This window comes from Pan paniscus, chromosome 2 (assembly GCF_029289425.2).
Source record: "Pan paniscus chromosome 2, NHGRI_mPanPan1-v2.0_pri, whole genome shotgun sequence".
In the NCBI taxonomy this organism is placed as follows: domain Eukaryota; kingdom Metazoa; phylum Chordata; class Mammalia; order Primates; family Hominidae; genus Pan; species Pan paniscus.
The window spans coordinates 122,787,825-122,812,342 of record NC_085926.1 but is presented as its reverse complement, the minus strand read 5'-3'; the positions used below and the strand labels follow the sequence as shown (position 1 = coordinate 122,812,342).

Here is a 24,518-nt window from a genome sequence, read left to right as displayed (position 1 = left end):
GAACCTAACGAATCAGTACGGCATCACACATCTGTGAGAAAAGTCATCTTGCCTTCCCAGCAGTGACTGATTACAAATGAGTACTTGGAGCTGGGCCTTTCCCAATGTTGGCCTTGTCCACCTTCCGATGTGGCCCTGTTTTGAGTTGCAAAGTACTGCCCAGCTAGGGGGAACCCTGGGGCTTGGGGTGTAGCCAGCCGTGCGCTTAGTTCCCTGGAGCCTCAGTGTCCTGAAGGCAACCGGGTGGGCAGCAGTGAGGATTTTTGGCTTGTTTTTACTCCCTTTCTTCCCCCTTCCCACTGCTCCCATCTCCTGTTGTAGCCAAGGGTCCTCTTGCTCTCACAGATTCAGATACTCCTGGAACTTCCTATTGTGAGAAACTGAAGACTTCCTTCTCTCCTACCCCATTGCCCACATACTAACATCCTCTTTTCTGTTCTCTGGCCCTTAGAGCCTCACCAGATCCCATAGGCACTTCAGAACCCAGAGTGCAGTGAGACAGGGTTTCCTAATTAACTTTACACTGTAGTGCCTTTCAGATTGCACGGTGAGTGATTTGCTTTACACTTCAGGAAGAGGGGGAACACATAAGCTGGTTATGTGGGCACAATAGGTCTGCTGAAGTGCAACACCCAGAGAGGGTTTGGGATGTGAGCCTGCATGGGAAGGAGGGGCAGGCCTGTGAATGTCACCCTCTTTCCTGGGGTGAGCTGGTGTGAGCTGTGAGCCGCTTGGGTCTCAAGCTCTGGACACTGAACTAAGAAAACCAAATCAAGAGCCAGAACCCCTGCCTTGCCACTCTCCCCTTCCCTCTGAGGATGCCAGAGCTGGGAGACCCCACAGGGCAGAAGGTGCACTGCTGCTGGACCCACTCTCACAGGCAGGGAGGCCACCGCTTGCCTCCTGCTGAGTCAGGGCCTTTGGGAAGAAATGGCTGAAGAGCAGCTCATCTGGGCTCTGTTGAGTGGGGCGAGGTCCCTCTTTAAGGCTTCTGCGGAGGGGCCACTTGTCAGCATTTCATCGTCAGCCACCTCCTGAATTCAGAGCTCTGGGGCTCCCCAAGAGCGTTGGCTGGTGAAGGCCCAGGCCCCCTGCTCCTGGCGGCTTTGATATCAGAGGGCGTCATGGCGCACAGTTCCATAGACCTGGCTGGGCAGCCTTGCAGCAGCAGGGAAGGCACACTGGTCAGCCAGCTTCTATGTGACTGGTGGGTTCTGCGTGTCTGTGCTTCTGCTGGGACCGCTGAAAACCAGGGAGCAGGAGGCTTTCTTATTGGTTCCATGCATGGGATCTCATAAGTACTTAGCCCTGAGCAGGATTTCTCATATATCTACATTCATTTTCCTAGTGGAAATCCAGGTACCCAGGGTCAAGGAGTGACAAGGGAAAGCATTCCCTGTGTGGTAGGCAGAGGCCAGGAGAGGAGTGTGGATCCCTCCCTGCTGATGGGGAGTGGGGAGCAGGGATGAGTACAGGGAACAGTTGTTCTGGGCTGGAGCTGCTTTTGGAACCTGGCACGAATTCCCAGAGGAACTGTGGGAACCTAGCACTGTCGCTTGATTCTGCGAGTTAAACTGGTTCCTGTAAGTAAACATGTTGTGAAATGAAGCTGATGACTTATGAATGAACTTCGAAACTCAGCACTTTTAAAAATGAGTGATTATGACCAGGCGTGGTGGCTCACACCTGTAATTCCGGTGCTTTGGGAGGCCAAGCTGGGAGGATCACTTGAGGCCAGGAGTTTGAAATCAGCTTGGTCAACATAGCGAGACCTAGTTTCTACAAAAAATTTTGTAAAAATTAGCTGGGCATGCTACTTGGGAGGCTGGGGCAGGAGGATCGCTTGAGCCCGGGAGTTCAAGGCTGCAGTGAGCTATGATAGTATCACTGTGCTCTAGCCTGGGTGACAGAGTGAGACTCTGTCTCTTTTTTTTTTTTTTTTAATTGGAAAAGAATTGTAAAGCCTTATTGACATATAATTAACATACAGCAAACTGTACTGATTTAAAGTGTATAATATGAGTGTTGGCACAGGTATACACCTGTGAAACCGTCGCCACCATAGAGATACTGAACATGTTCATTACTCCAAAAAGTGACCCTTGATAATTCCCTTCTTCCACCCCTCCCTTCAGGTGAAATTTAAAATATATATATTAAATATAGAAATGTAAAACTGCAAGATATTTGAAGCAAGTTCAGTTGGTCAAAGCCATGTCAGGGGTATGTTGGTTTTCTGTGTTGATTAGAACCTGTGATACTGTGGTACGATAAGATATATATATAGGTCTCTGCCCCTAGTTCCTAATATAAAGCCCCTAAAACCTTTATAGATAAGGACACTAGGAGAATCTTTTGTTATTATATTTGGTCTTTAACGCTGGTTCCCGACACAGAGTTTCCAAGACCATTGTAGTTTCCTGGGTAATAGGAACATCTTTTGTTCTAATGAGGTGACTCTTGGGGGGCGCTCCTGGACAGCCTCAGGATGGGGGCTGGTTGCCAGGGGAACCAGCCATGTGATTAGAGGGTTGGAACTTTCAGCCCCACTCCATGACCTCTGGGGAGGCAGAGAGGGGCTGAAGGTTGAGTGGATCACCAATAGCCAGAGATGTGACCAGTCATGCCCATGTAACGATGCCTCCATGAAAACCCAGAAGGCCTGGATTTGGAGGGCCTCGGGAAAGCTGTGGGATAGGTTCCTGGAGAGTGGCACCAGAGAGGACAGGGAAGTTCTGCACCCTCCTCACACACCTTGCCCTGTTTCTCTTCATCTAGCTGTTCATCTGCAGCCTTTATCTCTTATTCATACGTGGGTAAGTGTAAACAAACTGTGTCCCTGAGTTCTGTGAGCCATTCTAGCAAATTGATGAAAGAAGGAAAGGGGTCATGGGAATTTGAATTTATAGCCGATCAGTTGGAAGTATAGATGACAACCTAGTACTTGTGATTGGCATCTGCGGTGGGGGCAGTCTTGTGGGCTGAGGCCTTCACCTGTGGGACCTGACACTATGTCCAGGTAGATAGTGTCAGAATTGTGCTGAATTAGAAGATAACCACCAGTGTCCAGTAGAGAATTGCATGGTGTGTGGGGGAAAAATCCTCACATCTGGTGTCAGAAGTGTTGTGTTGAGTGGTGTGTGAGAGTAGAGTAGGAAAAACAGTTTGGGTTTTTCCTTCCAAGTACTCATCTTACTTGCTCCTGTCCTGGCCAACGGGAAAGGCTGGGCTGGGCTTCAAGCTCCTTGCACTTGGACTTTTCCCAACTTTGAGCCCCAGCACGGGCCCCTGGTCCATGTGGGGTGTGCCGGGGCAGCAGGAGAGGTTTTCGTCAGCTCTGCTCTCCTTTCACCTGCTCCACATCCGGCCAGAGTCCAGTCACAGCTCTCTCCAGACCGCTTGTGTTTCTGTCACCTCACCGTCTGAGTGGTTTGTGTTGGATTTCATGAGTCATGCAACACATGACTAAGTGTGGGTGTTGGCTTTTACCTCCCCTAGAGTGCTGGCAGACCATCTGTGGGGACATTCTGAGCAGATTTGGGTTGGAACATATGTAACAGATGCAATGGCTGTGGTATTTGGCCAGGCTGAGGAGGGAGCAAAATGGAAAGGGTATGTTTAATTTCATGTCTTGTAGAATCAAGTCTGGTGTACACATCTCTCAGAGTGTGAAATCTTCAAGTTGGATTTACGCATTTTTTCTTGCTGTGCCAAATTCTTCACTGTGAGAAATCACCAAGTCTTCCCAAGGGAGTTTGGCAATGTGGTGCTTTGCTCTGTAATAAGTGCTGGTGAGAGAATCCCCTCCTGAGCTCAGCCGTGGAGCCCTGGGTCCACACGTGCAGAGGGGGCTGGCCTCATGTTGCACCCAGAAAGGCCTCTTTTCAGTGTGGGAGCGAACAGAATGAGTTGGAAAGCACTGGAGCTGCATGTGGAGGGTGACTTCAGAAGCTGTGGTGTATTTTTCTCTAGCAGAGCACATGTTTCTCTTTTTGTTGTTGCCATAAAGTCTGCTCCCACCCACTCCACAGCTGGCCCGACTTAAAGCAATTGCAGATGTGACCTAACCTGACCAAGTATTTAATAGCCTTTACACTTCTGACATTCCCAACATCGTCTTGTTTCCTACTGGAGAACTAAGGAGTGCACCTTGAGGGGCGAATCTGGTAGGAGTTAATGGAATTTTAGGAGTCACACATAAAAGTCTTCATGTGTAAGAACTGCACTTTGACTCCATCCATTCACTTATTCAACAGATATATACCAACAGCCTAATGTGTGACAGGGATCATGCTGCACCTTGGAAATAAAATAGTGAGCAAAACACAGTCCTGCCCTCCAGCACTCATAGTTTTGGGGGCAGAGACCCTTACAACCACAATACAACCTGATGATCTCTTTCCAAAGTCACAGAGCCAAATTCCTTTTTATTTTTTTATTTTTGTTTTTTACCTTATCTGTGGACAGAGAGCCAACTTCCAAAGAAGTGCACATCAGGCGTGGGGATTAGAAAGAGCCCTGGGGTGGGTCAAGAAAGCCTGCACCCGGTCCTGTGCAGCAGAGTGGTCCCAGGCCACCTTTTCCTTGCCCTGACTTCCAGCTTCCATACATGAGAGGTTTGGGCTGCATCATCTCCACAGTTCCTGCTGCCTGAAATGTCTTAAGAGTTTCTGATTCCAGAGACTCTGTGGGTAGCAGGAATAATACAAACTTTATATCAGAACATGGGGCCTATGGCCTGAGTAGTACATAAGAGTCCATTTCCATCTAATTCTTAGTTGCTGACTCACAGAGTAGGAGTCCAAGTCCCTCTTGCTTTTTCCCAGATCCTCTCCCAGATCCTCCCTTGGGGCTTTCGAGTGGCGGCTTGGGCAGATCTTGCTGGGGAGCACTGGTGCTTCCTTCCAAAGTTTTATTTGTGAACCACAGGGCCCCCATATTTCAAGTTATCGTTCCCAAGTAATTTTTTACATGCCTTCACTCTTCAGCTCTTTTACGATACTGTTTTATTTCCTCCACTACTTATTCACAGTTATAAATTTATTTTTTAATATTTGTCTTAAGAAATATTTTCATCTACTTGGCCTGAGACCTTAGCATAGCTGTTAAATCATTCGTCTGTCTACCCATCCATGCGTTTATTCATTCAACGACAGATTGTACTAAGTCACAGAGAGATCTATGATACAGCCCTTGGACTTCACAACATGGTAGGGAAGACAGATCTGTAAATAGCTAATCACAGGCAGCAGGAGAGTGCTGTGTGTATTGAGTGGCGCTTTTGTGACCCTTGGCCAGTTAAGGCTGGCAAGTTGCAAAGGGAAGTGGATTTAAGACGGATCATATTTTTAGAGTTGTAGAAGCACTTAGATAATTTCTTGCAAAGGGAGAGACTATTTTTTACAGAAAGTATTTTCAACAAGCTGTTAATTTGCTGGAAAACTACATATTTCACTTACTCAACTTTAGCACTATATGCTCAGCAAAAAAGAGAAAGAAAGAAAGAAAAAGAAAGAAGGAAACAAAGAAAGAAAACCCACAAGAGCAAGAGGCAAGTCTGTCTGCTGTTCTCTCCAACAGCCACACTCCCTAGAGTGTACCCGAGGAGGGAGAGGGAATCCGCAGGGCCGTCTGCGGATGTTGGGGTCCTTGTCTCTCATATGGGTACATCATGCTATACTCTGTGTTGAGTGTATAAACAGACAGTTGTTTTAAATTTTCTGGTAAAATATGACCTCTGAATAAAAGCTACTTACTTCATTTGGCCTCAGTCTCCAAAGTGGAATCTTCCTTAGAGATTTTCAAAGAAATTATTATTATTATTATTAATTTTTTTTAAGAGACAGTCTCACTCTGTCTCCCAGGCTGGAGTGCACTGGCATGATCATAGCTCATTGCAGCCTTGAACTCCTGGGCTCAAGCGATCCTCCTGCCTCAGCCCTCTGAGTAGCTACAGGCATGTGTCACAAGGACAATTTTTTAAACTAACAGACGTATAGAAAATTTCACACACTTTTCACAAATTAAATAAACCTGAGTATCCAGCACCGAGGCCAAACACACAGAACATTAGCCAGGCCCAGAAGTCCCTATTCTGCCCTCTTCCATCGCAATCCCTCAAGGGCAACCATTAATTTTGCCTGTTTTTGAATTTCATATAAATAGAGTTATACAATATATATGCCTTTGTCTCTGCCTTCTTTCTAGTAATGTTATATTTGTCAGATTTATCCATATTATTACATGTAGTCGTATTTTATTATTTCTCATTACTGTATGGTATTCCACTATATGAACATACTACAATTTTTAAAAATCTATTCTACTCTTGCTAGGCACCTGAGGAATTTCCAGTTTCTAGCTATTACAAGCAGTATTGCTGTAAACATTCTTGTCCATGTCTTTTTGGTGACGCATACACTTCTGTTGGATATAATCCTGTGTGAATGCTAGGTCTGAGGTTGGCCTAAGCTTTAGTAGATATAGCCTAATGGCTTTCTATAGGATTGCACGAATTTTCACTCCCACCAGCAGGGTTGGGGAGCCCTAGTTGCTCTACATCCTTTCCCAACACTTGATGTTCTTAGTCTTTACTTTTTTTCTATTCTGATAGGTAATTTTGACTTGATTTTTGTTTGATTCACTGTCTTAAGAATATAATCCACACATAAGATTGGAGTCTCTCATTATGTAGTTTCAAACTCAGGCATATGGACCTCATCTGATGGGGATAGGTATGGATGTGAATGACAGGGTGTATTCCTGGAGAAAGTGCCTGCTGAGCTGATTTTGAAGGATGATAAGGAGCCAGCCAGGAGGAGGAGAGAGAGGAGCCGTTGTGCAAAGGATCATTACCCTGGGCACATGGAAAGGCTCAAAGCCTGGAGTACACACTGCAAGATTGAGGAACTGCGTGTCTGAAGCCGAGGATGGGGATGAGAGGTGGCTCTGGAGAAGCAAGCAGGGGATGGGGCATAACCCGTCTGAAGCAGATAATATCATATGGCAGGTCAACCACTATCAACTTCTCCAAACTCACAGAGGGAGACCTCAGGCTGGGTCTAGCAAGATGTTGTGTGAGTGCAGAGAGAAGGGAAAGGATGAGGGAGGGCCAGGGAACCAAGCTCACTGGCTCTTCCTTTGGCTTGGGATTCCTGAGTTAGAGGAAGCCACGTGGGCCTCAGAAAACCAGTGTGGGAGCACCTCAGCCACAGCCTTTATTAAATGGTTGGGCTTCATTTTCTCTCTCCATTCAGAGTATCCGGTCTAAAGTGGAGCTGTCAGTCTGGGATCAGCCTGAGGATCTTAATCTCTTCTTTACTGCTACCTGCCAAGATGGGGTATCCTATCCTGGTCAGAGGAAGTGTGAGGGTCTGAAGATTGGGGACACGGTAAGTCTCACCCCAAGTTTGTATGAACTCTTGTTAGCATTGGTCATCAGTCTTTGGGTTCTAATAACTTTTGTGACTTATTAGAGTCCTTTCGGAGTTTATATTCTGTTTTCCAATTCAGCATCCCAGAGGAGTCTCCTAAGCCTGTTTTGCATGATGTGTTCAGAGTCTCAGGTGAACTTGTTAAAGAGCCCAGTCAATAGGCAGCCCTCAGCCCATTGCTACCTGAGGCTTTCTCAAGTTGGCATCGTGACTTTGGTGTTTTAAACCATTATCCTCTTAGCTTGACACAGTTGTAATCAGGAGAAAGAGTACAGGTAGGAATCCAGGAGACCTGGCTTTCATTCCTAGTCTTCTGCAAATAGCTCTGTTCCTTGGATAATCTGACCCTCACTTTTCCTTTCTGTGAAATGTAAAGAAAGCCACTTCCCCCATTCTGTTTTGGTGAAATAGAATGGATGACTCTACAGCAGTGGAGGACACAGATGCCTTGTCCAGATTAAGTTTATTCAAATGATGTGTGAAGATGTGTGCCTGTGCGCTAAACCAAGGACTTGCGTGAGGGAGCAGGGAGGAGGATATGTGGGCAACAAGAACACAGACACAGACACGGGCACAGAGGCCGCGAGTGGTGATGGAGAGCTAGCCACACATCTTCTGGAGGTCCTGCTGCTAGAAGCAGATCATGAGCTCCATTCCTGACTTGCTTTGTTGACAGGTCCAGTGCTCAGAAAACAGAAAGCCAGTGAGGGATAATTCTCTTCTACACTTAAAAGAATCTAGTTAGAAACAAAAAAATTATAGAGACCTTACAAATAGGTGGCTATATCCTCTTGGCATTCATAGCACTCATGACGGCCAAGGCGGATATAAGCTGACTCATCCCCCTGGCTTCAGGGAAAGAGCTTGCGGAGACGGGGACAGTCTCGTGGCTGGTAGCAGTGGTCTCCTCGGGTTTCTCCACATTCCACTGTAGATCCTCTCCCATCCCCGCCTTCACACTTGTCCCTCACCCACTTCACAACACACAGACATACCTCTTTTTTTTTTTTTTTTTTTTTTTGAGATGAAGTCTCGCTCTGTCGCCCAGGCTGGAGTGCAGTGGCACGATCTCGGCTCACTGCAAGCTCTGCCTCCCGGGTTCATGCCATTCTCCTGCCTCAGCCTCCTGAGTAGCTGGGACTACAGGCACCCACCAGCCCGGCTAATTTTTTTGTATTTTTAGTAGAGACGGGGTTTCACCATGTTAGCCAGGATGGTCTCGATCTCCTGACCTCATGATCCACCCGCCTCGGCCTCCGAAAGTGCTGGGATTACAGGCATGAGCCACCACGCCCAGCCACAGACATACCTCTTACCCTTCCCAAATCTTTCTGCAGTGCCTCGCTCCCCCAAATAAAGGGACAGTTCAAAATATCATATGGAAGTTGAGAAAATGAAAGCCTCTCATGACTGGCTACCAAGGCCTTTTCTAAGACACGTTGTTTCCAAGTTTCTTTTGCTTTTAACAAGATTGAAAGAAGGCCTAATCAAGCTGTCGGATGATAAGTCATTACAAATGATTATTTATTTATTTATTTATTTATTTATTTATTTGGAGACAGAGTCTTGCTATGTCACCCAGGCTGGAGTGCCATGGCACGATCTCGGCTCACTGCAACCTCCGCTTCCCAGATTCGAACGATTCTCATGCCTCCACCTCCCAAGTAGCTGGGATTATAGGCATGCACCACCACACCTGGCTAATTTATGTATTTTTAGTAGAGACGGAGTTTCACCATGTTGCTCAGGCTGGTCTTGAACTTCTGGGCTCAAGGGATCCTTCCACCACAGCCTCCCAAAGTGCTGGCATTATAGGTGTGAGCCACCATGCCTGCCCACAAATGATTATTTATGGCTTTTAACTCAGAAGACATTCATAGAACAAGGTGACATTGCTGTTACAAAACTCTTGTTCCCATCTTTCTATTTATGTGAACTTTTTTTGTGCTTAAATCTCTACAAATGAAAAATAGAAATATAATTGATGTGGATCCCTGTCTTGTTTAGCAATAATTAATATTATTTTACATCGGGGGGAAAGCCTCATCTCATTAAAGAGGTACTTCCAATAACATTTTACTGTTTATTTTTAATAATTGTAGGAAGTTGCAATGTATTTATATTGTTTTCATCCATTATAATGATTGCTCAATCCAGATGATTAAAAAAAAAACACTAATGCTTTACAGTGACAGGACAGGATTTAAAGAGATAGTTATAAAAAATGGAATGAGGCCAGGCGCAGTGGCTTACACCTGTAATCCCAGCACTTTGGAAGGCCTAGGCGGGTGGATCATGAAGTTAGGAGATCGAGACCATCCTGGCTAACACGGTGAAACCCCGTCTCTACTAAAAAATACAAAAAAAAATTAGCTGGGAGTGATGGCGGGTACCTGTAGTCCCAGCTACTCGGGAGGCTGAGGCAGGAGAATGGCATGAACCCGGGAGGTGGAGCTTGCAGTGAGCCGAGATCGCGCCACTGCACTCCAGCCTGGGCGACAGAGCGAGACTCAGTCTCAAAAAAAAAAAAAAAAAAAAATGGAATGAGGCAGAAATACCAAAAAACCCCAACAACATGTAAGTGAATTCTATAGATCTGTGGGTGGAATGTTTGGTGTAGCGTGTCAGGAAAGCTGAAGGATAATGTGGGAAATATACCCAAACAAGGAACGCTTTACTTGGAGAAATAGGTATGATGGAAAAGAGATGGGAGAGGGATGGACTGTCTAATCTAGCATACGCCAGGTTTCAGGAAGGCTCTCGACAATTTCTAACGACATCCTTATAAATAAGGCAAATATTTAATAATATGGGTTGACAACAGCACAGTCATGTGGATTTGTAGCTGGGTGAACATGCTTTCTGAGAGTGTTGATAATGCAGCCAGAGGGAGGACTTGACTGAGGTTCCAATGTCTCTTGTCTGTTGTGTTTATCATTGGCTTGGGTTGAACTCATAGGAGACCTTATCAAATGTGGGAAGGCTGCAGAGCTGGAGAAAACAGCTTATGTTATAAAGCAGGAAAGCCAAGATTTAAAAATATTTTTCGAAATTGAGATGGATTGAAATCATGAAGATTAATGTCTTATGTTTTAGTTCAGAATATTACTAGGATATAGGAAACTTGGTTTGATAGTAAAAGAAAAACATCTGGCAGACTATAATGGCTTAAAGGCTCAATGCAAATAAACAGTGATTAAAAAAAAAAAAAAAGTCCGCCAGGCGCAGTGGCTCATGCCTGTAATCTCAATACTTTGGGAGCTCAAGGCGGGAAGATCACTTGAAGCCAGGAGTTTAAAACCAGCCTGGACAATGAAATGAGACCCGCATCTCTACAGAAAATAAAAAATTAGCCTGGCATGGTAGCGCACACCTGTGGTCCCAGCTGCTCAGGAGGCTGAGGCCAGAGGATGGCTTAAGCCTAGAAGTTCAAGGCAGCAGTGAGCTATGATCACACCACTGTATTCTAGCATAGATAACACAGTGAGACCTCGTCTCTTAAAAAAAAAAAAGTAATGGCAGTAATGGCTAGGCACAGTGACTCACACCTGTAATCCTAGCATTTTGGGAGGCTGAGGCTTGTTAATTGCTTGAGCTCAGGAGTTCGAGACCAGCCTGGGCAACATGGCAAAACCCAGTCTCCCCCAAAAATACAAAAATCATCTGGGCGTGGTGGAGAGCACCTGTGGTCCCACCTAGTTGAGAAGCTGAGGTGGGAGGATCGCTGGAGTGTGAGAAGTTGAGGCTGCAGTGAGCCATGACTGGGACACTGCACTCCAGCCTGGGTGACAGAGTGAGACCCTGTCAGAAAGAAAGAAAGAGAGAGAAAGGGAGAAAGGAAGGGAAAGGAAGGAGAGAGAGAGAGAGAGAAAGAAAGGGAAAGGAAGGGCAGGGCAGGGCAGGGCAGGGCAGGGAGGGAGGGCAGGGCAGGGCAGGGCAAAAGAAAGGAAGGAAGGAAGAAGAAAGAAAAAGAAGGAAGGAAGGAAAGAAAGAAAGGCGGGCGCGGTGGCTCACGCCTGTAATTCCAGCACTTTGGGAGGCTGAGACGGGTGGATTACCTGAGGTCAGGAGTTCGAGACCAACCTGGCCAACATGGTGAAACCCTGTCTCTACTAAAAATACAAAAATTAGCAGGGCGTGGTGATGTGCACCTGTATTCCCAGCTACTCAGGAGGCTGAGGCAAGAGAATTGCTCAAACCTGGAAGGCAGAGGTTGCAGTGAGCCAAGATTGCACCACTGCACTCTAGCCTGGGTGACAGAGCGAGACTCCTTCTCAAAAACAAACAAACAAACAAACAAAAAAGATAAGTGAATAAAAAGTAATGCCAGTTGAAGCTGTGTTTAATAGAGATATTTTGAAACCTCACACCTGGAGTTCTGTATTTAGTTCTTTATTTTATTTTATTTTATTTTTAGAGACAGGGTCTTGCTCTGGTTACCAGGCTGCAGTACAGTGGCTTGATCATAGTGGACTGTAACCTCTAACTCCAAGGCTCAGGCAGTCCTCCCACCTCAGCCTCCCAAGTAGCTGGGACCACAGACCTGCACCACCATGCCCAGCTAATTTCTTTGTGGTTTTTTTTTTTTTTTTTTTTTTTTTTTTTAAGAAACAGAGTCTTGCTATGTTGCCCAGAATGGTTTTGAACTCCTGGCCTCAAGTGATCCTCCTGCCTCGACCTCCCAAACTACTGGGACTACAGGCATGAGCCACTGTGCCCAGCCCGGTTCTTTTTTGAAAAAGAAAAGTGACAAGCAACTATCATGATGAATTGTTTAGAAGCTAGAAAGCTCAAAGGAACTAATGTTTGTCAGCAGAAAGATTGTAAAGTCAGAACTCTTTCCAGATGCAAAAAAAACTGAAGCCACTTTATGCTGCCCAAAGTGAAAAGGAGAGTCATTCTAAATATATTGGGGTTCCTTATGGAAAGCAGGAATACAGTTAGTCTTGGGAAGGACCAGAAACAACCTAGACAGTGAGTGGTCTGTGGTCACTAATTGCCTGTGAGGAAGACATTGTTTTTCATGCTGACAGATGGGGAAGACTGAGGCACAAAGCATACAGGTACATAGCCTGAAGCGTCGACATGAAAATTCAAAGCCAGGGCTTTCTGTTCTGAAGCCAGCTCCCTCACCACCTTTATCCGGCTTCTTGGTGCCCACGATTCTATTCTACCAAACCTATTTCAAAGGACTCTACCAGCACAAAGTACAGTCCTGAGGAACAGGAGCCTCCACGGGAGAGTGCCGCTGACTGAGCCCCCCTGCACCATGTGGGGAGCCCAGCTCTCGCGCACTGCTGACAGGCAGCCTGGGATTTGAGGATGAGCGTGACTCGCCCCAGCTCACCCAGCTAAGAGACAGTGAACTCACAAGCCAAACCAAGGCCGTTCCCCCTCCACACCAGTTCATCTCGCTCATCACTGCCTCCCCATTACAGAGCAAATTGTATTTGTTTGCATGGAATGGGGACATCCAATGTGCCCTGTCCAACGTGCCCCTTACTGTGGTGGGGGCATTACTGCTGCTGTCTGCCTCTTACAGCAGCTTTATAAGGGAGCTGTTCGTTCGCTATTTTATGTATGAAAAACTGAAACTCAAAGTGGGGCCTGAGAAGCGTGCCAGAAGCCTCAAGCATCGGGAGCCAAGTTGGGGGCTGCTTCCGAGGCCACAGTGCATGCGTTTCCCACACACTTTGGGGAGTAACAGCTTCTAGGAAGCATACAGTGGTGTCATGGCCACTTATGGATGGACACCCTAGTGTACAGATTTTGATTTTTGCTGGGATACCTCAGAAAAATGGGGAAATTGTCCAGAACTTGAAAAAGATTTTACATGATTTTTCAAATGCTCTGAAAATCTCAGAGGTATTGAAGTGGTTTTTAGAGCATTCGAAGCGACACTAAAGAAGAGGGGAACTTCTGCTCAGGCCGGCACCTTTGACAGCTCTTCCTGTGGGATTGGATGGGCCGCAGCCCTGTGGGAACAGCAGGGGTCCTAGGCAACTGACCCGAGCTGGCCCTTTGTTTCTACTCACTGTCCCAGTGTTGTTGTCTTGCTGTCCGAGGGCCACGGTCACATGGCCCCTGGCTCCACTGCGAGGGCTGTGGGGTTTTTGTTTTCTGTGGATGAAGACAGGCTGGCACAGGGCAGTGGCCACTCTGCTCTTCAGAGCCAGACATGATTCTGTTCACAAGAGCCACACCAGGCCATGCAGGCCAGGAGAGGCAGCTCTCTTGAGGGCCTTGGAGGCCATCGGGGGCAGAACTGGCTCCATCATTTGTAGGTCCCAGTGCAAAATGAAAATATGGGGTCCATGTTCAAAAATCATTAAGAATTCCAACACAGCAACCACAGAGCATTAGAGTAAGCGTGGGCCCTTCTGAGTGGGGGCCCTTGTGACTGCACAGGCATACACCAGGGAGCCGGCCCTGGCACGGGGAGTTGAGGGGCTTTCCCTCTTCATTGAAGGAGAGGGGTCTGTCAGTTCCTCTGATCCCCAAGACAGAAGGGGTGCACTTACAGCTGGGACCAGTCTGGTTTTCTTAACCCTGGCCCAAGAAGGCAAACTTTCCATCCCTTCTCTCAGGCTGAACTGTCTCCAAAGCATTGACAGTTGGGCTTTGGCAAGCAGGGGTGCTACTGAGTGTGTGAGTATTTCCCTCTGGACGTGTGTCCCCAAGCCATACATTTCAGAACTTGCCAGTGACTGTGCTGACATCCACTCGTACTCAGTAAGTGTTTATGTACCAAATCCCGTGCTCACTCAAGATGGACAGATGAGGCCACAGATCAGGGGCTCAGAGTCTGGTGGAGGAAATAACATGCAGAGGAGTCAGCCCCGTAGAGGGTGATGAGTGCTGTGGGAAAGCCAGGTGTGGCACTGCAGGAGCCCAAGGAAGAAGGGCCCAGCACTGCAGAGGGAGCTGTTGGAGCTGAGGCTCAGAGCACCAGTAGGAGTTTCCCAGACAGAGAAAGCGGGGGTGGGCTGGTCCCATCAGTGGGCCTCCCATGTGCATATTGGCAAGATGTGTCTGCTAGGGTGTGAAGAGCATCATCCTTTGGCCAGTGGAAAGCAGCTGATGGTGATGGCCATGGAGGCAAGAGGAGTGGGCTGGGGAGGGAGGGGAGAGTGGCTGGCTTGGGCCACAGTGGTGAAATATACCTGCCAACCTAAGGGGTCTGGCCATTCTGGCCATTGTTTGGCAAGTGGGTTCCATTCTTTGGTGGCAGGAGTTGGGAGGGCTATGGGCAAGTCAGGGAATGGTGGTGGGGGTAGACAAGAGTATCAAGCATTAGCTGGAGGGTCTGGGGACTCCCCTGGAGAAGAGGGATTAGGAAAAGCAGACACAGTTCAGGTGTCATCAGGGATCTCAGGGTCTGGCCTGTGGACAAGGACACGGCCCGTATGAGGGGCAGCCAGATGGACCTCGCCTCCTCATTATCACAGCTTCCTGCATAGGTGGAAGAGGTGCAGGCTGTGGTTCTGTGACAACCCTATGTGCTCTGGGTCAAGACAGATGTCTAGCAAGAAACAGGAGAGGTGGCAGGGCAGGGGCTGAGGGGCAGGGATGTCCTCAAAGAGAAATACGGCTTAAATCAAACCTTGAAAGCCCCAAATCCAGTGAGATTCTCTTTCCCAGTGATTTCAATTGTTTCCCTAATTTTCCTCCCTTTATCCTACACCAACCATCGGGAGTCAGTTTACTCAGGAACTGGCTTCAACAAATCAGTATGCAAGTGGCTGGCTGTGAGGCTAGCACGGACGCCCAGCACAAAGCAGCCAGTGAACCCAGTCATGGGCTTCCCACAGCACCCCCTCCCCGCTCCCGTCCACTCCTCGGGACTCTGTAGCCTGTGCCCATCCCAGCTCCTTTTTTGTTGAGATCTGAGTGGACTTGGCATCTGCATAGGATAGCCCTGGATTTGGTGGGTTCAGGGTGGGGGCTGGGCAGCCCTTTTGAAAGGGTGCATCAGGCCAGTCAGCCCCACAGGGGAACCAGGAGAATCCCAATGAAGTTCTAATAACAAGACCGAGTGGGAGGGCTGCTGTGTCTGTGACCTTCCTCTGGAATCTCAGAGCGAGTGAATGGAAAGTGTCCAGGAACTGGGGAGCCTTCAGTATCAGTTGAAGTTCTCAGGAATCAGGGGAGGGACTCGAAGAGGCCTCATTCCAGCTGCCTTCCAGCCTTTCTGGATTCTTTCCAAATCCAGTAGGGAAAATGGACCCTCTGAAAGGAGGGGTAAGCAAACAGATTTCCTTGCTGGTCCTGAAGTGCTTTTTATAGCACTTCCCGTGCCCAGCAGGAGCTGAGACCCGGTGGCTGAAATAGACAGAACATTCTCTGGTTATCAGGCATCTGGCTACACTCCAGGCTGCACAGGGCCAGACAGATAGCACCTCACTTGGACCGAAGGCTTGGCTGGGGAAGGCCTCAGGACCTGCTTGAAAGCTGGGCCCTCCTTGCTTGCCCAGCTGGGCAGACAGTGCCCGTGTTTCTACATGCTGGTGATTGAGTGCCAGAACTTTAGGGGCACCCTAACCTCCCACTTTCTCCCAAACACGTCAGCAAGATTCTGGAGACTTAACTCTCACTTTCATTGCTTTAACCCCAAGGCAGGCAAGTTTCCATGAGACAAGGTTATACTCACAGGTGTGTACTCCCCACAGTCTTTCAATAATTAAATGCCTTTGGCTCTTGGTCCAGGTCATTCCTCTGTAGTTTATTCAGTTTCTGACCCGCAGATGCCTCTGTGGAGCACAAGTCCAGCAAGTTGTAGCCCTAGAAGTACAGGGTTTCAGCTGTAACTTGAAGCAAGCTACAGGTAGCTTCAAGCATGTCACTGTTGTGGGAGCTTCAAGCAAATAGTAATAGGAGATGCAAGCAAGTTTCTCTCTGGGCCTCAGAAGGGAGGGATGGCATCTGCCCCTCAAAGCTCCATTCACCTCTGCATTCTTGATGGCCCCACGGGTGGCTTCGGGCAGGCATAGTCCCCACTCTCATCCTATCTGCAGGCTCAAATCGTTCCCAGCCCACGGCAGAAAGATGTGGAGATGCCTCTGACCACCACTTTGGGGATCACCATCAAGGGGTCCCTTTAGTAAGCCAGGCTGGCTCTCCCTGTGTACCCCGATGAGGTAGACCTCATTCCTCCTTCTAGGAGGTGAATATGCTAAGGAGAGCACGGGCCCTGCTCTAGGCCTGGCCTCACTCCTCATCAGCTGTGTGACCATGATTAAATCCACCAACCCCACCAACCCTGTTTTCTCTCTGGTAAAATGAGGACACTCCCTTCTAGGGCATTTAAAAGAGATGCTTGTGGAAAAGTCCAGCATAGTGCCTGGTACATAGTAGGCACTTGGCAACTAATAATTATTAGTGTTTTGTTTTGCTTTTTTTTCTTTTTGAGACAAGATCTCACTCTGTCGTCCAGGCTGGAGTGCAGTGACACGATCACGGCTCACTGCAACCTCCCCCTCCCGGGCTCAAGCCGTCCTCCCACCTCAGCCTTCTGAGTAGCTGGGACCACTGGCATGTGCCAAAATGCCCGGCTAATTTTTTGTACTTTTGGTAGAGATGGGGTTTTGCCATGTTGTCCAGGTTGGTCTCGAACTCCTGGCCTCAAGTGATCCTCCCAGTCTGCCCACCTCAGCCTCCCAAAGGGCTGGAATTACAGGTGTGAGCCACTACGCCCATTCTATTCATGTTATCCTTTAACCAATTTCAGTGTCCAAGTGGATTGAATCTTTACTCACCTTGAAAGACTCCCTGTACCTCGAGACCTTGGAACTTAGCCTTGGAGTTGTTTTTGTCAATCTCTCCCCTTTGCCTCTTCCTACTCTTCCTACCCCACAGAGATGGAAGGTAAGGTGGAGCTAGCCCAAGCTGTCTGCAGCTGGCCTGGTCCCCCGAGTGTCTTCTGATCCTGCTCCCCTAGCTATCCTCAGCTCACCTATCCAGAAGCCTCTCCTGTTGAGCCTCTTGGCTAATGCTGAGTCCTGGGTGTCTGTTGTCAAGTCCTTTGAAACAGCAGTTTGCTGCCACGCAGGACTTTCTGCAGGACTTAGAGAGCAGGATCTATCCTCCTGCTCAGTCCCATACCCTCTCCCCTCTCCCCGTGTCCCTAGATGTCACAGCATCTGAGGGGAGGCCTTTTAGAACCAGTAAAAATCTCAAAGTAATAGGGATCTGTATGTTTAGAAACAGATATTTATAATGTTCTCAAAAAATGAACATCGTGGGCCGGGCGCAGTGGCTCACGCCTGTAATCCCAACATTTTGGGAAGCCAAGGCGGGTGGATCACTTCAGGTCAGCAGTTTGAGACCAGCCTGGCCAACACAGTGAAACCCCATCTCCGTCTCTACCAAAACTACAAAAATTAGCCAGGCATGGTGACAGGCACCTGTAATCCCAGCTATTTGAGAGGCTGAGATGGGAAAATCGCTTGCACCTGGGAGGCAGAGGCTGCAGTGAGCCGAGATGGTGCCACTGCGCTCCAGCCTGGGTGACAGAGAGAGACTCTGTCTCAAACAACAACAACAACAACAACAAAAACATTGTTACCTGAAGATTGTCCAGTAAATCAAGTGAATGATGACATTTTAAAAATTAGCTTTAATGACTGGGCGCAGTAGCTCACACCTGTAATCCCAGCACTTTGTGAGGCCGAAGTGGGCAGATCACGAGGTCAGGAGATGGAGACCATCCTGGCCAACATGGTGAAACCCCATCTCTACTAAAAATACAAAAATTAGCTGCGTGTGGTGGCGCGCACCTGTAATCCCAGCTACTCTGGAGGCTGAGGCAGGAGAATGGCTTGAACCCGGGAGGTGGAGATTGCAGTGAGCTGAGTGCATGCCACTGCACTCCAGCCTGGCAACAGAGCGAGACTCCACCTCAAAAAAAAAAAAAAAAAAAAGCTTTATTCTAGCCGAAAGAATAGAATTAAGAATAGTAATAGCTGAAAGTGGTTTTTAACCCATTCTGAGCTTCAGAATGATCTGAGGAGCCTTTTGAAAAATAAAGACATTTGGACCCAGATCCAGTGAGTCTGTTTGTGGGGTGGGCCGGGCCTCTGTCTGTTCAGGGAGTAAGGGAGAACCCACCCCTGAGTAAAACTTTATGACGGCATTTCATCAGGGCGCCCTGGCCACCTGTCTGTGCGTTTTCATAGAATCCACAGTGACTTGCTCTCAGGGCCCTGATGGGTGATTCAGACCCCACATGGCTCTCCTCAGGGGGGTGAGGAGGAGAGGGTGGGGGAGTCAGGCTCTAGTTCCTGAATCAGACCAAGCCTCATCCTTGCTTTCCCTCCATCCCAGCCCTGTGGGCAGCTGACAGGCATCCCTCCCGTACCATCTGCCACCCATCCAGGCCCACCTTGAGCCTGTTATCAAGGCAATCTATGAGAAGCTCCTGAGTGAGAAACACTTCCTTACATATTCTGTTTAAAAAGAAAAGGTCTGTCCATGTGCACGGTGCATTTCATCAGTCGGAGACTCTTCTTTAAGACCTCAGGGGCATGGGGGGATTGTGAAAGATGCAGCTATGACAAGCACTCACAGAGGAGGAATTGGGGCACGGGGGGCTCGGGGGTGTCTGGAGAGCAAGCTCTGGAGTCAGCTGAGCCCTTTGCCAGCAGGCACAGAGCCCTCTCTATGGCGGGCCAGGTGGGTGCCCTTCACCTGGCACCCTGTGAGAGTGCCATTGTGCCTGGCACAGAGGCAGCGCCCAGGAAATATTTGTCCACCAAATGACTTTTTAAGTGAGCAGAGAAGAGGCATCTGCAGCGGGGCTGGGAAGAGGATAGGACAGAAGAGAAAAGAAAGGGAGAATAAGAACTGTGTGAACTCAAGGAGGCCCTATAGCTTTCCGCAGGGGCCCATTTCCTCAGGGTCATGAGGATGCAAAGAGATAATGAATGTTAAAGAATTCACCTGTCAAATGTGAGCTCACCTGCGCATTCTCTTCTCCATGAAGCATGGGAGCTTGCTGGTTCTGAGGTCTCTTCCTACTCCAGCCATCTTGGTGGTTCTACCTGAGTGCGTGGAGAGGGCTGGAGTTCGCAGCTGCTCTTCATCAAGGGCCCTGCCCCTGGGTGAATGGGAGACCCTGGCTTGCCGCAGCCATGATATCCCTTCTCTTCCTTCTGCCCAGGCATCTTTTGAAGTATCAGTGGAGGCCCGAAGCTGTCCCAGCAGACACACGGAGCATGTGTTTGCCCTGCGGCCGGTGGGATTCCGGGACAGCCTGGAGGTGGGGGTCACCTACAACTGCACGTGCGGCTGCAGCGTGGGGCTGGAACCCAACAGCGCCAGGTGCAGCGGGAGCGGGACCTATGTCTGCGGCCTGTGTGAGTGCAGCCCCGGCTACCTGGGCACCAGGTGCGAGTGCCAGGATGGGGAGAACCAGAGCGTGTACCAGAACCTGTGCCGGGAGGCAGAGGGCAAGCCACTGTGCAGCGGGCGCGGGGACTGCAGCTGCAACCAGTGCTCCTGCTTCGAGAGCGAGTTCGGCAAGATCTATGGGCCTTTCTGTGAGTGCGACAACTTCTCCTGTGCCAGGAACAAGGGAGTCCTCTGCTCAGGTAAGTGTCCCCAGCAAGCACTTTAGCTCTGAGCCAGGCCGAGATGCCGTTAGGATACCCTCCCAAAGCCTGCCTTTTACTCAGTGGTGGTAGAAAGTGTCACTACCATGGCTCTCCTTGGAGAAGACAGTGGGCAAGCCTTGCTACCCGTAGGCAGGAGGTGGGGATCTGTGTGCAGAATACAAAAGCAGAAGGTATTGCCATAAATTGTGGACTCTCAGAATTCGAGGGGCCTGCGTGGGTCATCCACCTTACTTCCCAATTCATGCAGGACTGGCCTGCACAGCATTCCTGACAGGTAGAGATGTTCAGCCTCTTCTTGATTGCCTCCTGGGACGGGGAACTCACTGGGGCTGGCAGTGGCCATCTGTCCCTTAGCCAATGAACTCATATCTTATTGCTGCTCCCATAACTCACCACAAACCTGTTGGCTTAAAATAATACACATTTAATCCATTACAGTTCTGGAGGCCAGAAGTCTGAAATGGATCTTATTTGGCTAGAATCAAGGTGCCAGCAGGGCTGCATACCTCTTAGAAGCTCCAGGGGAGAATCTGTGTCCCGGCCTTTTGCAGTTCCTAGAGGCCACCTGTATTCTTTGGCTTGCAGCTCCTTCTTCCATTTTCAAAACCAGCAGAGTAACATCCTCAGATCTCTCTGACTCTGACCTCTGCTTCTGTTGTCAAATCCTTCTCCCTCTCCTACAGACCCTTGTGGTTACAAGGGACCCTCAGTCGAACCCTGGAAAGTCTCCCCATCCCCAGGTCCTCAGCTTACTCACATCTGCACAGTCCCTTTCACCACGTAAGGCCACACAGTCACAGGTTCCAGGGATTAGGATGTGGACATCTCTGGGGGCTCTTATTTTTCCTGCCAGAATTCCTCTTTTTTTTTTTTTCTGAGATGGAGTCTCACTCTGTTGCCCAGGCTGGAGTGCAATGGCAGGATCTCGACTCACTGCAACCTCTGCCTCCCAGGTTCAAGCAATTCTCCTGCCTCAGACTCCCGAGTAGCTGGGATTATAGGCGCCCGCCACCACACTCGGCTAATTTTTGTATTTTTAGTAGAGACGGGGTTTCACCATGTTGGCCAGGCTGGTCTTGAACTCGTGATCTCAAGTGATCCATCCACCTCAGCCTCCCAAAGTACTGGGATTATAGACGTGAGCCACTGTGCCCGGCCCAGAATTCCTCTTTATACCGAAGAGAAACTTGTTTCTCAATAACTTCCGCCCAATGGTTAACATTCTAGAGTCCCCCTTCCACGTGACAACCTGTCAAACATCTAAAAGCTGCTTTATGTTTCTCTGTTCTCTCTTCTGATCTAGGCTAGACACCCCAAGTCTCTTCCTTGTCCGAGGGTGCTATCATTTGTGAAGCATGCTTCACAGAATCAAGTGCGTTACTTGTCATGCTGGATGATGAGGGCTTGGTCCAGGGTTCAGTGAAGCATGCATTTCCTGTGATTTGGACATTCCGCTTACATGAATGCACCCTGACAATACATTCACCTTTTTTTATTTTCTTCTTCTTCTCCTTCTCCTCCCTTCTCCCTTCCTCTCTCTCTCTCTTTCTTTCTTTCTTGTTTCTTTTTTTTTGAGATGAAGTCTCGCTCTGTTGCCTAGGCTGGAGTGCAGTGGCGCAATCTCAGCTCACTGCAACCTGTGCCTCCCGGGTTCAAGTGATTCTCCTGTCTCAGCCTCCTGACTGGCTGGGATTACAAGCACCCACCACCACGCCTGGCAAATTTTTTTTTTTTTTAAATAAATACGGGGCTTCACCATGTTGGCCAGGCTGGTCTCGAAGTCCTGACCTCAGGTGTCCACCCACCTCAGCCTCCCAATGTGCTGGGATTACAGGTGTGAGCCACTGCGCCCAGCCCACCTTTTCTTTCTGTTAAACAGTCACAGTACACTCTTGAGCTGGTTTTTAACTTCACTACCAAAAGTTTGAGGCTTTTAATTTATTTTATTTTTTAGAACTGTGGTTCAGAAGGAGAGGTACTTTTTTAGTGTGTTGTGTTGGAGCCCTTAATTTTCTGAATCTAAACACAGGAGTTTACACTGATTCCAGTTAAATGACAAGTTGGCAGTTCCCACTCTGGTATTGCGTTCTGATTAAATGCTTCAAAATTGTATCTCAAAGTTTATCTAACACCATGCCACCTGTAAAGGTAGTAAGTAAAACAGTTTTAGGCAGGGCTGTGGTTTCTTCTACACATCATGTATTCTGTGGTTTCCAGGGCTCCCTCCTTAAGAATGGTCTTCCAATTGGGATGGGTGGATTTGAAAGGAACTAAGGGTTCAGCTGGGAAAGAAAGCACAAGGTGCATCTGAAGCAAACCAGGAACGTGCAGATACTCCGTCCTATGGGAGGAGGAATCGTACTGCCACACAGGGTTGCACAGACGTGGGTTAACAAGGGAAACTTCCTGGAGCGGACCTTGCCGTGAGACAAGTGTGAGTCCACCCATGGGCGTCGTGGGACCAGCATGTCTAAAACTGGAGTTGCCCTGGAGAGTGCAGGACTTAGCAATGTCATTGCAGAGTAAAGTAGGTGGAAAAATCAGGATTCAACATGCCAAGCATGCAACAGGGATCAACGCTTTCCTCAGCAGAGTGATGATAGGTTGGTGTTAGCTAGATGGTTCTGTCTGGTTAGTAGAAAAAGTCTGGGCTCCATAGCGGGAGGCCTGGGCCTAAGTCCCATCATACCATATCTGCTAGTGTGACTTGGGCATAGAGTTGTTATGAGGAATAAGAGATGTGTGTGAAGCACCCAGTATTTTGCCTGGCACAAAAGGAAAACACACCCAATGCTGGCTCCTCTATGAGTCAGTGCCACACCCCTCTGGGGGGGCCACACCTGGTGCCCCATGTGCAGGAGGGCCCCGCCTTCCCCCAGACAGTCCCCAGGCTTTGCCTAAAAAATTCCAGGGTGGTGGAATGGAGTTTCCATTCCTCTTAGTAGCCATAATAAAAGCTCTAAGCAGCCTGGCAGGCTTTTTAGCAGTTTTTCTTTTAAAGAGATATTAGCAAACGTGACAGAACCATCCCTCCTTCCCCTTCAGGATCCTGAAATAACCCTCTGGTATGTCTTCACCCTAGAAGCCTGCGTGTGTCCATGCAGCCTGGGAGCAAGGGCGTTTGATTGAGTCAGATGCTGTGTGCACGTTTCATCTCCACAGTTCATCAGGCTGTGACCTTGGTTGTCTTGGACTTTGGCTTTTCCTGTCTCCTAAGATGGGCCAACACCATTTGTTTCTGCATTATTTTGAGAATTGAAGGAGAAGACAGAGATGAAGGCCCTGGCCTGGTACTCGGTAGGGAACAGGACCCAGTGGATGTTAGATGCCTCCTCTGTCTCGCTGAGACTGGGCACTTCTCTGAGTACAGAGCCTGGGAGACAGGGCAAGTGGGAGATGGGGTATGAGAGGCCCTCAGTGGGGAATACTGGTCATTTTGGAAACAGGAATATTCCATAGCTGCGTGAAAATGCAGCTTTTTTTTGCTCAATCATCAGAACCCACAATCCTAAGTTAATCCTGCATTACAGAATTCTGCCAGACTTCATATCCAAAAACCCCTGGTGCTCTATCTCTTTCTCTTCCCTTCACCCCATACAATCCTGCGGGATCGGGAAATGCTCACGTCATGGGGTAGAGAAACCGGAGGTTTGCCACGCCCTTGAGGCTCCTAGATCAACGATGCCTAAAGTCACTAACTTCCCTGAGGTTGCAGAATGAATGTCTTTTTTCTTCCCCACTGGAAAAGCCATAGACAATCATTAAAGAAAACTTGAAAAATATAGGGAAGTTGATGGATGTGTGGCCAGTTGGTGCTGTCTTCTTGGTGACCAGGAGTAATTTGGACCATCTGGGAAACCAGACCTCTTTTCACCCAGGCTGTTTCGTGTGCATCACTTCTGAGGTTGTGTGCTCAGTCAAGACCTTGCCAGAGAGTTGGGGGATTAGCCTTAGGTCGAGAATATTCTGAGCAGTAGTAAGAAATTTAAAAATCATCCATAATTTCATCACTCTTATTTTAAGAGATTAGTTTATTTCCTTCTAAACCTTCCTTTAAGTTAGTGTATGTGTGTTTATAGCTGCATACAATTTTGTATGATGCTTTTTTTCCTATAATATTATATCCTAAGGAGCACTTGAAGTCGAATTACTTTAGTAAATCATTGATGAGAACATTTTGAGTGTCTTTCCATTGCACTCCCAACTAGCCTTCTCCACCTCTTCACTTTAAAAGCAACAACTAGTTGAAACGTGACGCTATCCAAGTCTTTCCGGAGAAAATAGTTTCTGGAGTGAGATCATTGTTGTTTGACAATTTGGGAAGGACTTAAACTGAGTCCAGCTCCAGGCAGGACTTGATAACATGTTCATGCAGTGGCTTCTTTCACAGCGTTATAGCACCAGCCCTTCCTTGTCTCTCAAACCTTACAGCTCAGGAGGGGCTGTGAATGGATGGGTAAGGAATTCCAGTCCC

At 48.3% G+C, this 24,518-nt stretch overlaps 1 protein-coding gene across 1 annotated transcript in view; it reads left to right on the top strand.

Annotated features, from left to right (window-relative positions):
* Positions 1–24,518, top strand: part of ITGB5 (integrin subunit beta 5) — a 160,921-nt gene that overhangs the window by 70,888 nt on the left and 65,515 nt on the right. The window contains exons 9-10 of the mRNA XM_034957242.4: positions 7,257–7,391; positions 19,591–20,020. Coding sequence (XP_034813133.1) covers positions 7,257–7,391; positions 19,591–20,020 — 565 coding nt within the window. The remainder of the gene's footprint in view (positions 1–7,256; positions 7,392–19,590; positions 20,021–24,518) is intronic.